Below are 18,036 nucleotides of genomic sequence, written 5' to 3'. Positions count from 1 at the left end.
TCTGGAAAGTTAAAATCCCCAGTTATCAGACATTCTGATTTACTAGCCCACTCTATTTCTCTGCACAATTGCTCATTACAGTCATTAGATTCATTAGGCCTATAACACACACCTGCTCTCATTTTTTCCTTTCCCAGTGCTTATGTGTATTTAAATGGAAATCATGACCCAGATTAGAGCTGCGAAGCAAAGATCACAGACTAGCATGAGTACTGCGACTTGGAGGGAGAAATGAAGGGGGCGATTCTCCAACGCATCACAGTCTCAAAAAAATATGCAAAATGTGAAATGTTTGCTGAACTTTTTGAAACGGGAAGTGATCTAGCCAAGGAGGATGTCATTGTGTGTGCTAGATGTCTAGAGTGTCAAGAAATTAGGTGTCCAAACAGCGTTCTGATGAGCGTCTATGAGTGAGAGTTTGAGGTGTAGGATAAATGCCCTTGAAGATTTTAATATAAGGGACCCATCAAGCTCTTAGCTGCCCAGCTAAAGGGCAGAGCTGTCTCCTGTGCATCAGGCAACACAGAGGCAATGTCCAAGGCAGAATGCGCCAGTCCCAAAGGAACTAGTTATTGTGGGTGATTCTTTATTATTATTAGCCATACGGTGCAAGGAAGCCTGAGGCTTATGCTGCACCAACCAAAAAAATTTTTTTCTGAATTACCGAGAGAGAGAGAGAGAGAGAGAGAGAGAGAGAGAGAGAGAGAGAGAGAGAGAGAGAGAGAGAGAGAGAGAGAGAGAGAGAGAGAGAGAGTAGAAGGGAATCACCAAGAAAAAGAATGATGATATCCATCTCAGGACTGGATGTGCTGAGCCCATACTCACCAGATTTGAGCCCCTGGGTTAAATCTCTATTGTAAGGGAAACGGGGAATATACTATGCAAGAAGGATAGGTGGAACAGGACAAGGGTATGTCTGCCAGGGGCAAAAGTTGTTGAATTTGTAGAGCAGATGTCATCTTTTTAAGGGCACAAAAGGTGATATTGTTGTTCACGTTGGAACTAATGACATTAAGACTAAGAGATCTGCAGATTTACTCAACAAGTACAAGTCAAGGTTGACAAAAAGTCGCGAGTTAGGGTTGAATGTGAAAGTGTATCATCTATCTGCAATTCTGCCCAGACACGATAGGAGGGAGTATGTGATGAGAGCCCTGGAGAGATTATGCAAGGCTCAAGGGGTAGAATTTTTTTTCAGCCTGGTCTGTGCTTGTTGACAGGAGAGACTGCTTCTACAGGGATGAGGTACACTTAAATAGAAAGGGTGCAAGAATATTTTCTGATGCTATTGAGGCAGTGTTAGGTGGGTCGGAAAACTGCTAGCTTTGGGGGATATAGAGACTAAAAGGTTAACAGTGGCTGCAGACAGAGGCAAAACTGATTCTTGCACTGCTTCTATTGGAATGAGCAGCATCATGGAAAGCAAGGAAATGGAGATTTCCAGGGCTGCTGGGAGTCGTATTAGAATGGAATAGTATCAAATAAATACATGGGCTGTATTAGGGTAACTAAGAGTAGAAACAGGCGCATGTATACTTGCATGCACACCAATGCTAGGTGTATAGTTAATAAATTTGATGAATTTGAAGTGCTGGTCAGGACATCAAAGGCAGATATTGTTGGGGTATCAGAGACATGGTATCACACAGATATAAGCAGTGCAGAATTGGAATTTGGGGAATACAGTGTGTACAGAAAGGATAGTCAGGACAGGAAGGGAAGAGGGGTTATGCTGTTAGTCAAGAAACACAAAGTCTAAGAATGTGCATCCAGTTGATGTTGGTGGACAATGCAATGTTGAGTCTATTGGTGGACAGTGCAATGTTGAGTCTGTTGGTGGACAATGCAGTGTTGAGTGTGACATGTCTGCACCACTCAGAGAATTTCCTGTGTGATTGCACAATTACTCCCAAGTCTTTTTCAGGCACCTCCATAGCCAGGTGGGCAGGAGCAGCAGTGCGTAGCACACGTTTCTTGATTAGACCGGGGTTTGAGCCCGTGACCACCAAATACAGAGGAAGCGGAAAGGTCAGGGAATGACCACCGCATATCCCCGGAGCAATATGGCTTTAGTTGCTAATGCTCCTAAAAAACAAAAACAACAACAACAACAACGTCTTTTTCATTCTCCACTATCCTGAGTGTAGTACCCATAGTTGATAAGTTACCCTGGGGTTACTACTACCTATATGTAGTACCTTACATTTGTCAATGTTTAACTTCAACATCGACCATGGAGACCAGTTTTCCTAGATCTTGTTGAAGTAGCTCACCTGATGACTATCATTAATAATGCTGCCAACATTTGTATCATTTGAAACTTAAACATCTTCAATTTGTATAGCATATGGAATAGTATCAAAAGCTTTCCCGAATTATATGGTATAATATCAAAATTATATTTTTTTGCATGCAGTTCCTTTGTTACTACATTGTAGTAGCCAATCACATTGGCCTGACAAGAGCTTCCCTTAAGAAGCTGTGATATGATTGCTATATTACTGCATTTCTGTCAAATTGGTCCTATATTATTTCTTTGAACATTGATTCCATTATTTTCCCTGGAACAGAGGTGAAGTTTACAAGTTTGTAAATACCCATGTCCACCTTAGATATCTCTGTGTGACATGGGGATACATTCACACATCTCTAGCCCATAAGGATGCTTGATGTTGCCCATAAGGAATACAAGGATGCTTTCATAATTATGGTTAAAGGCTTGCCTACCATTTAGCTGCCTCTCTTAATGCAATTGGTTGGATCCCATTCACCCTAGGTGCTTTATTCATGTTTAGCCTCAGCAACTTCTTCATTTTTCTCTTAAATATATTGTTCTCGGCTTCTGCTCCAGACCGATAGCATGCATTGCCTGTTTACCTAGCATGCAGCACAAAGCTGTGGTAGCAGCCAACCAGTTGTTCCGGTAAGTTTCCTTGCTAGAACAAAGTAGCAAACTATTCTTAAGAATAGTTTTCTGTGGTTCTCACGTTGGCTTTGTTTACTTTAGCCTACATTCATTTGTTAATAGCAGGTGGCAGTTATTTTTCTTTATTTTAGAAATATCTTATACTCTGTGTGTTAGAAGTGAAGTATTTTGACATGGCATCAACATCTTGTAAAGGCCTTTCTGATTCAGAATTTGAAAGTATAAAGGTGTATTATATATGGGACTAATTGAAAATACTAATACAAAGGAATACTGGTTTGAAGAGTGAATAGAGATAATTTCTGTTTTTTGAGAATGTATTTAGCAGGAAGAGATTTCTGTTGATATTTTGATGTTGCATCTCTGCCCACCAAGAAAATAAAAAAAAAACAAAACATAGAATTCCTAGTAGGGTATCTAAATTAAAAAAAATATATTTTTAGTTTTCTGAACGCATCAGAAACGTTAGCTAAAATAAATATACAAAGGCCCACTCCGTTGACATTAAAATGAAATTCTATCCTTAAAACCAACTTTCACCTAATGCAGTATTTCTTCCTAGAATATTTTGTTCTAGGAAGAAATATTGCATTAGGTGAAAGTTGGTTTTAAGGATAGAATTTCATTTTAATGTCAACGGAGTTGGGCCTTTGTGTATTTATTTTAGCTAACAGAACCTCAAGAACTAAAGTATACACCTAAAAAGCATTGTTGTAGGAAACATGAAGGGATTACCATCAGAGATGATTATCATAAAGAAAATTGAAAACCACAGAATTGTTGGTTTTTGAAAAGTTCAAGTTAGCACAGGAAGACAAAAGTACTGATGCTTTCTATGAAGCTGGAGTAACAACAGGAAAAGTAAAAGGTGACAAACTTTTAAATTGAAAAGTCAGGTCTATTGATGAAATGGTGGCAGAATTTTTTTTTTTAGCTTTTAAATTCTGAACTTTTAAATTCTTCAATAGCCATTTGATGCACAAACAATTCAGCCTTAGCTTTTAAAAAGTTACTATCTACGGGAACCTTGTTTTTGGCATACATCATCATTAGCTATTTCAAAATTTCCTCTTCTAGATCCGGATATTTTGCCTTTTGTGCTCAAATTCTACCCGGTGCAGCAGCAGATTTCTTTAAACTTTCAATCTTTTTCTGATCTTTCAGAATAGTGAACAGAGTATTTTTAGGAATGCGGAACTGTTTGGCGATGTCAGTCTTTGAATGCACACCATTATCTACAGCTTGCAAAATCCTAATTTCTGCAATTGGCAAAGCTATCTGCTTTCTTGGCACCATACCAATAAACATATACTGTAACTAACTTCTAGCAGATGTTCATTTGATTACCGCACTGCGAGAAGAGTATGGGAAATTTAAAAAAATTATTTTTCATGGTCAGGCTGCAATTACTCACAATATTTGAAGCATTCTGTCATTTTTGAATGAATATTGTAATAAGAAAGTGAAAATTCAGATTAAGAGGTAGAAATTTATGTCATAGAGAAATCCTTTTATTTTCAAGGTCGTTATACTGAATGTAAAAAAGCATTAGGTTAATGAGAAATTGGCTGGGACCAATCATATAGGACGTTACAACATATTGGGACTTTAAAAAGAGAGGGTTGCAAAGAGCTTCGACTGTATATCACTCACTAAAATTACATAAATAGTTTGCATTTAAGATGTCTGTTGAGTTTTTAAAATATATTATTTACGAGTGTGCTCATGCACACTCGTAAATAAATTTTTAAACATAATATTTCAACTAGTCTTTTCATTTATTATTATTTTTGTTTTCATAATAGCTGAACTGCAGAGGCTTAATGGTTCTACTGTATACAGGGTCAGGCAAAAGCAACCACTTATTTTAAAAACGAAACGAGTAGAGTGCAAATTGGAAAGGACATTTTTTGTTATTAGAGTTTAATAATAAATAACCATTTATGTTATACTCCTCAGTGTTTGAAAATGACTTCCCTCAAATGGGCACCACCACTGCCATCATACACAATCCTACATTTGTATTCTCATATTATCTGTTGCCCTGTGTTGTTCCGGTGGTATTCTTTCAATTTCGTCATGAATATTTTGTTTCAATTTCTTAAGTATCCTTGAATGGTTTACATAGACTCAGTATTTTAAGAAATCTCATAAAAAGTCATAACAAGACAAACCATCTTGATCACCAGATAAATTTGGTGATTGTGTTGGCCAATTTATGTTACCTAAACAAGACTTAATGTGATTTGGAAACATTTCCTTTAAAGTGTTTGTGGAAAGTCTTGCTCTATGTTCCATAGCACTGTCCTGTTGAAACCAGACATTTTGTAAGTTGACTCCCTTTTGGTGAAAGTTCTCCCTTACAAATTGTTGCAGCATGCTTACATAGAGGACTGAGTTTACTGTGATAGCTGGACAATTGGCATTTTCATAAAAGTATGGTACCCACATCAAATGGTAACTTTTTGGCTGTGAAGTGGTTGATCACAAAAGTGACATGAATTTTTGGCTGCCCTGCATCAAAAATTTTGTTTATTTACCTACCCATTCAAGTGAAAGTGCACCTCATCACTCATGATTTTTTAAACGATTCAAACAAATTTGCAGAGATTCAAACAAATAATTGTTGAACCATTTTCATTTTGTACAGATGGAACTTTAAATCAGTGTGCAATGTATGACTTAAGTTCATTCTGATATGCTCAATTCTGTTTATTATCAACTAACAATGTGTTAACTCTAGTCCTGTTTGTTAATTGAAACAAAACAGTTTTTCAAATATGGTGCGTACAACGTCTCTAAATGTTATAGTATATCATTGCAACTACAGTATTGCTTCATTCAGCTAAACTTACAGTTCTAAAAATGTGAAAAATATCAAGAATTTACAAATTTTTCTACCTCACTTTATCACATCTCATGTATAAATATAGTGCAAACGCATCAGAAATACATAGCTATATCTGAATAAATCAGATGCCGTTTTATATTCTGATTTATTCAGATATAGCTATGTATTTCTGATGTGTTTGCTCTATATTTATACCTAGTCTAGACTCTCCCATAGCTTGAGGCTTATGCCCTAAATGCTTTAGTATCACATCTCATATATTTAATAATCAACATAAAATATAGCAATCATTCTTTGAACACCCTGTATGTGCAATGACATTATTATTATTGCAGATTGGTGGGAAATGTTTAAGCCCTTTCTAATAGGAACCTGCTCAGTTCTGAGTGAGTTAGTTTTGAGTAGAGGTATACTATTTCCTAAGGTTTATCCCACATTTTATTATTCCACAGATCAGCCTTATACCCCGTGCAGTTTACAAGCATGAAGCTTCGGTGTGCTGAGTTTTCGTAGCACTAATTTAAAATAAGCCATTTCCTAATTTTATTTCTATTGATAATAGTCTCTTATTTTTCTTCTTTAAGCTCAGCAGATTTCTTGAGTCAGAGAGGATGAAATATACTGTTTACCCACCAGAAGATAAAGTTTTCTCATGGACACACATGTGTAATATTTGCGAGGTAAGTAAATTTGGTTTTTTATTACCTATTTCTTTGTTTTTAATTACCTATCATTGATTTCATTGTACTTTGGAGTAGTGGTGTACAGAGCACGTGCTACAGGCAACATCTCATCTAAATTGATTTTCCTGTGGCTTTCACACTGTGGACAATTATAAGCAAAAAGAAATAGAATTACAAGCTAAATAGTTCTGTTTAACCTAAAATGGTAGTATAATTTTGAATGTCCATGCATGCATAAATTGGTGAATGTTGAGATTTTGGATTATTTATTAGAAAAATTTTTCAGCCTAAAGATGAGTAAACCTCCTTTGATAGCATGTACCCAGTAACATTGAGGAAAGCAGAATTGAACCATTAAGGTTAATTATGAGGACATCACTGAACTCAGGAGAGATTCCTTGAATGGAGAAGTGCCGGTGTATTGCCAATATATAGACTGGTCTAAGAAGGAAGTGGGTAACTATTGATCAGTTGGTCTGACTTCAGTGGTGAGGAGAATCACAGAAGCAATGATCAAGGGTATAGTTTAAGATCATTTAGATATAAATGGAATTACAAAAGGAAACACAGCATGGTTTTGTAAAGTGAAAATCAGGTTTAACCAACATGATTAGCTATTTTTACAGTCACTCACGAGCTGGATGTAGGAAATAAATCCAACATTGTTTACTTAGATTTCAGAAAAGCATTTGATTCAGTCCCACATGTAAGTAGTGGTAAAAGATGCAAGAAAGCAAACTTAAATAGCATCAGCCAAAAAAAAAAAAAAAAAACACACACACACTCCTACACACTTCACCCATCCATACCTTACTAGAAAATTTGTCTAATTCTGCCTTAAATTTATTCAAACCATCTACTTCCACAACAAAAGATGAAGCCAGTTCCAGCAATCAACCACCAGCTGGCTGAAGGCAAACTTCCACACATCTAACTGCAACCATCCTTTCTCGACTTAAATTTATGTCTCCTCATGTGTGTAGTCTCAGCAAGAGGAAGAACGCCATTAACATTTAGCTTACTCAATCCATTCAAGGCCTTAAACACCTCAATTAGATCGCACAGGTTCCTAGTCTTCAGACACTGTTATTTGCAGAACTGAAGCCTTTCTAGGTCAGAGAACCCTTTTGTTCCTGTCACTAATTGGTTATGCTTCTCTGCACCTGCTGGAACAGGTGCTTCTCTGCACCTGTTCCTGCAGATTTACATTATTCCTCAATTGAGGCACCAGACCTATATACAGTATTCAAGATGTGGTGTAACGATGGCCTTGTACAAAGGGATAATCACCCTTTATCCCTGCTAACAAAGTTTCTATATAAGTTTCTGTTTTGGGTTGTCTAGGCAGCATGTCTGCACTGCTTGGAGAATTTCATATCTGACTGCACAGTTATCCCCAGATCTTTTTCATTTTACACTATCCTGAGTGTTGTACCACACAGTTGATAAGTTAGTCTGGGATTACTGCTACCCATATGTGTAGTACCTTGCATTTTTCAATGTTAAACTTTAGCTGCCATTTCTCAGCCCAGCAACCAATTTTCCAGTAGCTCACTCCGATGTTGACTACCCTGGCAACATTTGTATTATCTGCAAATTTAGACATTACGCCTGATATACTTCATCAATATCGTAATAAATATTGAAAATAAGGGGCCCAGCACTGAACCTTAGGGGACTCCACTGATAACATTAGTCCATGAAGAGGAGTGCCCATTGGTAACCACTCTCTTTCTTCTTTCACTTAACTGGCCATTTATCCATAGCAGTAATTTGTCCTTAATGCCACATTGTTCCAGTTTGTAGAACAGTCTTTTATGTGCAACAGTATCAAAACCTGAAATCCAAGTATATGATAACAAAATTATTCTTTGCATCCAGTTCTTTGGTCACTGCATCATAGTAACATATCAGATTAGTTAGACAATACCACCCCTTAACAAATCCATGCTATGACTGCAGATGGTCCTGCATTTCTATTTTAACCAGTGACTCCATTATTTTCCCTGAACAGACATTAAGTTAGCAGGTCTGTAATTACTCATGTCACCTTTAGATTCCTCTTTACGAACTGGGGAAACATTTGCCCATAGGAACCTCTCCTGAATTCAGGATTCTCTCATAATTATGGCTAAGTGTTTGCTTACCTCCTTTCTTTGCTGTCTCCCTTAATATAATTGGATAGATTCCATCCACCATAGATGCCTTTTTTATGTTCAGCTCCAACAATTTCTCCTCCACTTTCTTTTCAGTTATCACAAAAACTTCTGGCATCCCTCCTCCCCTAAAGAATTCCTCGTGTGAACGTAGATGCAAAATACCTATTCAGTTTGAGCAACCTGAGCAGGGTCATTAACCTTGAGGTTCCCAAATTTTCTCGGTTCACGGCGCCCTTAGTGTCCCAGTAATTTTTTCAGGGTGCCACTAGGCCAAAAGAAATACCATAACACAGTGGTTTTCAACCTTTTAATAATCCGATTCTCTGTGTGTATATATAATATTAAAAAATATGTTATATGTTAGTTATTATAATAATAAATTATAAACAAAATTACAATTCATAATACAAATTATATATACTTATATAATAATTTTATTCTTTATGTAGAGGTACTAAAGAAACATCAATTATAGATCACCACAAAATTAAAAAGATACGGTACAATGTATACCGTGCACCTTTTTTATAATGAAATAAATATATAAATTAAAAATATATAATAATAAGTTTAAGTAACTGAAACCCAAATTACATGGCAACTCTGGAATTTTGTTGTGGCAACCTAGTGTGCCAGGGCACCCCATGTTGAAAACTACCGGGTTAACCCATTGACACCAAGTGGCCCAATGTGATTCAATCCCTTCCTTCTACTTTTAACATAACCATTAGAAGTCTTTGCTGCTTTTCTTTACCAGAGAATTCTTGTAATCTACCTTAGCTTGCCTAATCTCCTTTGTGACCTGATTACAGACTAATTTATGTAATACCATTGGCTTCTGTATCACTTGATAATTTATATGCATCCCATATTCTTTTCTTCTTTGCCTGTGTCTCAGTAGTTCATCTGACATTCATTTAGGTCTAAGCCTTAAACAGTATTTCTTCATTGGTATGAAAAGTCTAGTAGCTTGTATGACCAGTTTGTCATAGAAGCTACTATGGTTTTTATACCCATGAATGCTTCCCACTTAGAATTGCTGTTGGGGAAATGTTGATCCCGCTGCACAGAATTTAAAATCTGTCTGAGACCACGTAGTCACTGTTATAAAAGCCTTTCCCTTTACCCCTGACACTGGTTATGTCTTTAGTTGAATTCCACATTAGTAAACTGAGATTGCTGCCAGCCATGTAGATTCTTAATGCATGAAGAATCACTGCTGATAATTAGATCAAGAGTATTGCTTCCTCTTGTTGAGCCGACCGGGCTAGCCGGGTGGGTAAAGTGCCTGCCTGGCAACCCAAAGGTCGCGGGTTCGAATCCTGCCTTGGGCTTGGATCAAAGTACTGCAAAAACCTTGGGAGGTGCATTATGGCCACAGAAGCCGATGCGCCAACAACTACAAAAAAAAAAAAAAAAAAAATCCTCTTGTTGCCTCTTTAACATGCTGCTGTTGAAAACAGTCATCCAAGAAATCTACAAAAAGTCTTGCTAATTTGTGAGTGACCAATTCACAAATTCCAATCAACATCTGGAAAGTTAAAATCCCCCATTATAAGGCATTCTGTTTTACTGGCCCACTTTATTTCTCTGTATAGCTGTTTGGTATACTCATTGCAGTCATTAGGCCTGTAACACATTCCTACTCTAAATTTTGTTTTCCTAATGCTTATATCACATCAAACTGACTCAATATTGCACTGGTCATTCATGTTGGCTGGTTGCACTGCCTTAGAATTAATATGCTTAACTAAGAGCATAACCTCTCTGCCCCTCCTGGCCTGTCTGTCATTCCTGTGTACATCTTACTCCACATTTTCAGTTTCAGCAATGTTTATGTCTGAGTAACACCATGACTTTCAGGGTTAACATAAGAAATGGGATTCCCAAGGATCAGTACTTGGACCACTATTGTTTTTGATTTTTATAAAATAATACAAACAATGCGATATAGGGAGTGATGTCAAAATTTGCAGCAGATATTTCGAGTAGTTAATGATCAGTGCCAGGCAGCACTTCGGTATGACTTAGATTCGGGGATGGTCACAGAAGTGGTATTTATGTCTTAATGCAGCAAAACACTTGGGAAATAACAATTGCAGAATATCTTATGTGCTTGGTGGGGTTAAACTAAATACAGTAGAGGCTGAAAGGGATTTGGTCATTGTGATGGACATAATGTGCAGACAGGTGACAAAGAAGGACCTATGGTGTCCAAATAATGATTTTTCAAATGTTTGTAGTGATCAGGAGGTCATAATCCCACTGTATAAGCCAATTGTAAGGACACTTGGAATGCTGTGGAGACTACCTAAAAAAAAAAAAAGCATCAAGCTTCTTGAAAGGGTCTGATAGTAGGCAGTGTCTGGTGAGATCTGCAAAATGCAAAAGGGCTTCCATGTGAGGAAAGGCTCTGAATATGTCAGCTACAGTGCTGTTATTTGTTTATTTTATTATTATTTTTAATTAATTTTTTAGCAAAAGCTTCTGTCTTCCTTGCACATTTGGCTAATACTGATAGACAAAGTAACTGGTCCGACAAACGGCAATTAAACTTTAATGTTAGCAAATGTAAGGTTCTACGTTTGGGTTACAGTAGTTCCAAATTAAATTATCAACTCAAGTTAGTACACTCAGCACTGGTGAAGATAAAAAGAACCAGGGAGTTGTAATGTAGGGTCATATGAGATTTTCTCAATAACAAAGTAGTAAATTTGCTAGGACATTGCATTGTGCACATCAGTGATTTATAGGAATTTTGATAGCACAGATAAAGGGGTAATTATTCCAGTGTATAAAACAGTGGTCATAATCTAATTGCAGGTGCAAAGAGATATTTTCACTGAGATATGAATTCTGTTAGTTATGTAGTTTTGAAAGTGGGCAACTGTGTGGGACCTCGTTGAAATGTTTAAGGCCTTAAAAAGGTTGTCTAAACTTAATTATTGGTTCATATGTTCTACTTATAGAATGATAGAAAAAACGGGTATAAATTAAGGAAAGATGACCAACTATAAGAAAATTTGCTTTTAGTAAAAGTGGAATAAAGATTTCACCTAACTTTTTAGAGGTGGACAGCTTATGTGGATTTAAAGTGCAATTATATAAATATTTTATAGTAGATAAAATATAAAACTAAAGAGGATTTTTTATTGCAAATGATATTCACCGATGAGCCAAAACATTATGACCAACTACCTAATATTTGGTAGGTACTAACCACGGCTGACCATATGATGTTGGTCCTCCACGTGCAGCCAAAACAGCTCGTACCTGGCGAGGCATGGATGCTACTAGATTTTTAAATGTGTCTTGTGGTATCTGGTACCAACACGTAACCAGCAGATTCTTTAACTCTTGTAAGGTCCGTGGTTCAGATGCTACAGATCGGAGTTGCTGTTCCAACATAAACAACAGATGCTCGATGGGATTGATGTCTGGGGAATTTGGAGGCCAGGGCAATACCTGGAAGTCTTCCTCATGTTCCGTGAACCAGTCTTGAACAATCTGGGCGGTGTGGCATGGTGCATTATCCTGCTGAAAGATGGCACCACCAGAGGGGAAGACCGTTGCCATGAAAGGGTATACCTGATCAGCAATGATGTTTAGGTAGGTGGTTGACATCAGACCTAGCACATGGATGACTGGACCCAGGATATCCCAGCAGAACATCGCCCAAAGCATGACACCGCCGCCACCAACTTGTTTTCGTCTCATGGTGCATCCAGGTGCCATCACTTCCCCAGGTAAATGATGCACATGTACCCGGCCGTCCACATGGTGCAACAGGAAATGTGATTCATCGGACCAGAAGACCTTCTAATCACTCAAGGTCCAGTTTCGATGCTTGCATGCCGCTGTAGGTGCTGTCGCTGGTGAACCGTGGTTAGCATGGGCACTCAGAGTGGCTTGCGGCTATGCAGTCCCATTTTCAGCATGGTTCAATGTACTGTGTATTGTGACACATTACTCCCGTCACCAGTATTCCAATTACTGGTGAGTTGCACCACAGTTGCCCTTCTGTTGCCACGTACCATCCGGGAGAGCCTGTGCTCACCTCAAGCATCGATGAGTTGTGCTTGTCCAACACCTTGCCGGTGTTCTTTGGACCACTTTCGGTGGGTACTGACCATGAGCATCCCACCAGCTGTGCTGTTTCCGAAAATGCTCTGACCCAGTCGTCTGGCCATTACAATTTGGTTTTTGTCAAACTTGCTTAAGTCCGCTGCCTTTCCCATCTGAAGAACAAGAGTAACACTGATTAGTGGAGCTCAGTATCAAGTGTTTTTTATACCGTGTCCCAACCCGCTCACGCACCGTAGTTCACCTGCAGTTGCTTCAATTTGCATAGCGACTCACTGGTCATAATGTGTTGGCACATTGGTGTATATAACCTTTGCTCTTTTGCATTATTCTGTCATTTTAATATCAATGTAAAATCAAAAGGTTTCTAGCATTTGAAATTAAGCAAATCAGTCCACAGGGAGAGCACAAACCAATGAATAAATCAGAAATGAAATTTTGTCCAGGAGACTTGAAAAAAATTGCAATGAAGAAACTCCAGTGATGGTTTTGATATGTAGTTAGGATGGATCCCCCTTTCCATACCCCTTGATAGAGTAGCTGAAAGCATGAAAGTGGAAAGCAAAGACTGCTGCAGAATTTGGCACATGTAGCAAGAAATAAAGAAAGCTGGAGATCCTGTGTTCGTTGGAAATTGAATCCATCAACAGCAGACCAATGAGTGAAAAAATTTTTGAAATACTGATGCAGTGGTTTTTATGAATTTGATTAATGAATAAATAAACTGATTTAATTTGTTGGTTTCTTTGAACTTTATGTATTTAAAAAACATTGCCAAATATTATTAATTTTTAATATATAATGTATTTTATGATTTTAAATATTCAAAATTTATAACATTTTTTACAAAGAATTTTAATTATAATATCCCATGCTATTTTTTTTAAACAAGGATGTCTGTATTTTATTTATTTATTTATTTTTTTCCTTCTATATTATAGGTGAAAGTTATCATCCTTGGCCAAGATCCTTATCATGGTCCTAACCAAGCTCATGGTATGATTATTAGTGTAATAATATTAACTCATTTTATTGCCTGAAAAATATAAAATTTTGTTGTGGAAAATTGCTTTTGGAATTAATATTTGGCTACTAGTAGTTTCTAGGTGAAGGATTTAAATAGTTTCCTCCCCTTCAGTCATAATTTTGCCATTATTGCTTTTAAGTGCATGTACCAGAGAATGGAAGGAAACAAATATAAAGGTAGAATGTAGATTGTAAAGTATTTTAGTATAGTGCAGAGGTTCTAAAACTCGCTCAGTTCAGGGTGCTCTTAGTGCCCCTAGGCCAAAAGAAATACCAAACAGTTCCATTTATTAAGTAGTTAGGTCCAAACAACTTAATAAGTAATGCTGAAACTGTGAACATTGAGCTAGTAGTTCGCATAGTTTCTGACAGATTAGTATTAGTATTAGTAACGGCCGCATGGTGCAAGAAAGCCTATGGCTTATGCTGCACCAGCCAAAAAAAAAAAAAATCCGAACAAAACAATGATAAAAACAAAAAAAAAAAATAAATAAATAAATAACTAAATAATAATAATTAATAAAAAAAAAGGAAATTAAACCTATCATCCTATGCGCTTCCCTTACCCGAAAGTACTATCCAGATGACCTTTGAATTTCCTCAAACTGTCGGCCTCTACCACCCATGAAGGCAACTTATTCCAGTAATTTATAACTCGCTGGCTAAAATAAAACTTTCTGCAGTCCAATCTAAACATTTCCCCCCATAACTTGAATTTATGTCCCCTAGTTCTAGCATCATTTATAATCTTGAAAATTTCGTCCTCATTCATTTTACTGATGCCTCTCAGAGCCTTAAACACCTCAATCAAATCTCCTCTAAGGTGTCTAGTTTCCAAACTCTGCAGCCCACATATTCAAAGTCTTTCTTCATAAGGACGCCCTTTTGCCGATCTCACCAGGCGAGTTACCCGTCTTTGCACCCTTTCAAGAAGCTCGATGTCTTTCTTTAGGTGCGGTCTCCATACTTGAACACAGTATTCCAAGTGTGGTCTAACATAAGCCTTATATAATGGGATTATCACGTCCCTATCTCTACTTGCAAAAGTTCGATAGATCATCGATAGGACACCATGGGCCTTCCTTGCAACCTGTTTACAATGCTCAGAGAATTTCATCTGACCATATCGTAACACCCAAGTCCCTTTCCTCCAGTACTGGGTTTAGTTGAACTCCACCAAGTGAATAAGTTATTTTGGGATTACTGTTTCCCAGGTGTAATACCTTACACTTTGTTGGATTAAAGCATAGCTGCCATTTTTCTGACCATTCCTGAAGTCTATCTAGGTCTCTCTGAAGAAGCTCAGCTTGACAGTGATCATTAACTACTCTACCAATTTTAACATCATCTGCAAATTTAGACATCACGCCCTCTATCCCTTCATCAATGTCGTTTATGAAAATTAAAAACAACAGTGGTCCCAATACTGATCCTTGGGGAACCCCACTTCTTACATCAACCCAATCTGAGGAATAGCCATTTATCACAACCCTCTGCCTCCTGCCCTGAAGCCATCCTTCTATCCATCTAAAGATTTTCCCAGTGATTCCAACCTGTTCCAGCTTATAAAGCAACCGCTCATGTGGGACTGAGTCAAAAGATTTGCTGAAATCTAAATAAACAATGTCGAAATTATTCCCTAAATCCAGCTCGTGAGTGACCCTTTCGAAATAGCGAACCAGATTTGTTAAACATGATTTTCCCTTTACAAAACATGCTGAGTATCCTTGAGAATTTCAATTCGATCCAAATAATCCTGAATTCCACCCTTGATCATTGCCTCCATGATTTTCCCTGCTACTGAAGTCAGACTGACAGGTCGATAATTTCCAACTTCACTTTTAGAGCCACCCTTATGTATGGGAGATACATTTGCACTTTTCCAATCCAAGGGAATCTCCCCAGAGTCCAGTGATGCTCGCATAATTAGCCTCAATGGTTCAATGCACTCGCTTGCCGCCTCCCTTATGATTATAGGGTATATTCCTTCAACTCCAGGAGCCTTACTGGTCTGTAGGCTCGAAAGTTTTTTCATTAAATAATCTTGCGAAATTTCAATATCATTAATTACATATTTTTTAACTTCGCTCCCACAATTTCCCATTGCCACAAAAGGCTTTTCATTTGTAAATATCGATGCAAAATAACTGTTGAGTTCATCTGCAACGGCAGCTGGTGTATTTATTACTATCCCCTTTCCCTTACGTAAAGGTCCGATCTGGTTTGTCCTGCTCTTCTTGGCATTTATATATGTGAAGAATTCTTTATCCGCCCTCTTTGCTCTGTTTGCTAGTGATTTCTCATAAACTGCCTTTGCCTGTCGAACCTTTTCTGTGGCTCTATTACACATCACCTTGTAGCTGATATAGGCTTCAGTACTTTTTATTGCTCTGTAACCTTTCCATGCCACCTTTTTCTGCTCAAGTAATGTGGCAACTTCACTATTCATCCAACTTGGAACCCTTCTCGTGGAGTATTTTTTTAATGGTATATACGCATTCAAGGCATCTGTGATTAATGTTTTAAAAGTGTACCACAGTTCAATTGTATTCATTCTCTGCGCGATATCTACCCAGTTAATAGAGGCCATGTAGTACCTTAAGGCATTGTAATTTCCTTTTCTGAAATTAAAACCCATTCCTTTGCCTTTTACTTCTGCTACCTCTCTCGTCATCATCCACCGTAGAACTCTGTGATCACTTCCTGCTACTGGTTCCTCCAGCAATCTACCAAGTGATGCACACCTGATTCGAGCCTCAAAACAGAAAAACCAAGTGCAAACTACTCTGGTTAAAAAGGACATTGTTTTATTAGGAGACTCCATTGTCAGGGAAACGGGGAATATTTTTTGTAATAAGGATAGGTGGAGCAGAACCAGGGTATGTCTGCCGGGAGCAACTGTTGATGATGTCACCAACAGATTGTCAGATTTTAAAGGGGGTAAAGAAAATATTATTATTCATGTGGGGACAAATGATATTAAACGTACACAATCTGACGATTTGTTGGAAAAATACAGGACCCCATGCTGAGGAAATGTCGCGACCTAGGCCATAATGTCTGTGTCTGCAATTCTGCCCAGACACGATAGGAGGGATTATATGTTAAGAGCCTTGTGGATTAACTCAAGACTTGAAGGAATCTGCAAGGCTTTAGGGGGTAAATTTCTATCAGCATGGCCCACACTTGTAGGTAGAAGGAATTTGTTTTGTAGAGACGGGATACACTTAAACAAAGGTGGTGCAAGAGTTTTTGCCAGTATTATTGAGGATACCTTAACGGTTCAGGGAAACTGCTAGTTAGGGGGGATGTGGGTAATACTGACACGCATTTATCTGATAATATTGGTCAAAGTAACTCTTGCACATACCTTAAGAGTTCTTATCTGTTACCCCAACTGGATGTATTATCTAGATGTTCTGGGGGCAGAAACGTTTCACGTGAGTGGGTAGCTAATATCAGGGAAGAGAGCCTAAAAAATTTCAAGGGTTGTGTTAGGGTTGTTAAATATACAAGAACAGTAAGTCTTAATTGTTTATACAGTAACGTTAGAAGTGTCATCAATAAAATGAGCGAATTCGAACTGCTGGTTAAAACAAGTAACGCGGACATAATAGGGCTTACAGAGACGTTGTGCCACCCGGAAATTGGGGATGATGAGTTTCAGTACGGCCTGTATAATGTATTTAGGAAGGATAGGGTAGATAGAAGGGGTGGTGGGGTAATGAAGCAACCTGAGTGCGACGATAGCTTTCCCGGATTCAGACATTTCACATGCTAGTATAGAGTCTGTATGGTGTGAGATAGTTGGAAACAAAGGTATAATGCGAGTAGGAGTAATCTACAGACCATATGATTGTGAAGATTATGACAAAAGCCTCTGCATGCAAATGGCATGGGCAAGTAAGCGTCAATGTCTTATTATGGGTGATTTCAATTTGCCTCTAATTGATTGGAGTAAATGGGAAGCAAACTCGACATGGGGAACAAAATTTTTAAATCAACTAGATGACTGTTATTTGTATCAACATGTCAGGGAAAGTACTAGAGAAAAGAATATCCTAGACCTCATCATCACACATGAATCAGATGACATAACAGGGCTGACAGTAGAGGACAAGATGTTGAGTATCACTGTGTTTACCTTGAAAATTTAAAATATCCCGTGGTGCCCCTCTGAGTTTGCCACATCCTGAGGTGCCGCAGCGCACAGTTTGGGAACCACTGGTATAGTGCAGATATTAAAAATTAAGGCAGTCACATTTCATTCTCTAGAGAGTTTTTCGGTAAAGTGTTTAATGCATTGTC

General features: G+C 37.8%; 1 protein-coding gene across 1 annotated transcript in view; it reads left to right on the top strand.

The window, feature by feature from the left end:
• The window catches only part of LOC150078377 (uncharacterized), a 99,653-nt gene that overhangs the window by 9,892 nt on the left and 71,725 nt on the right, over positions 1 to 18,036 (top strand). Inside the window, exons 3-4 of the mRNA XM_090384548.1 lie at positions 6,362 to 6,457; positions 13,644 to 13,698. Coding sequence (XP_090240674.1) covers positions 6,362 to 6,457; positions 13,644 to 13,698 — 151 coding nt within the window. The remainder of the gene's footprint in view (positions 1 to 6,361; positions 6,458 to 13,643; positions 13,699 to 18,036) is intronic.

Source organism: Mastigoproctus giganteus, chromosome 11 (assembly GCF_048544385.1).
Source record: "Mastigoproctus giganteus isolate SK-2022 chromosome 11, ASM4854438v1, whole genome shotgun sequence".
NCBI lineage: Eukaryota > Metazoa > Arthropoda > Arachnida > Uropygi > Thelyphonidae > Mastigoproctus > Mastigoproctus giganteus.
This window is presented reverse-complemented; position numbering and strand designations above follow the sequence as displayed.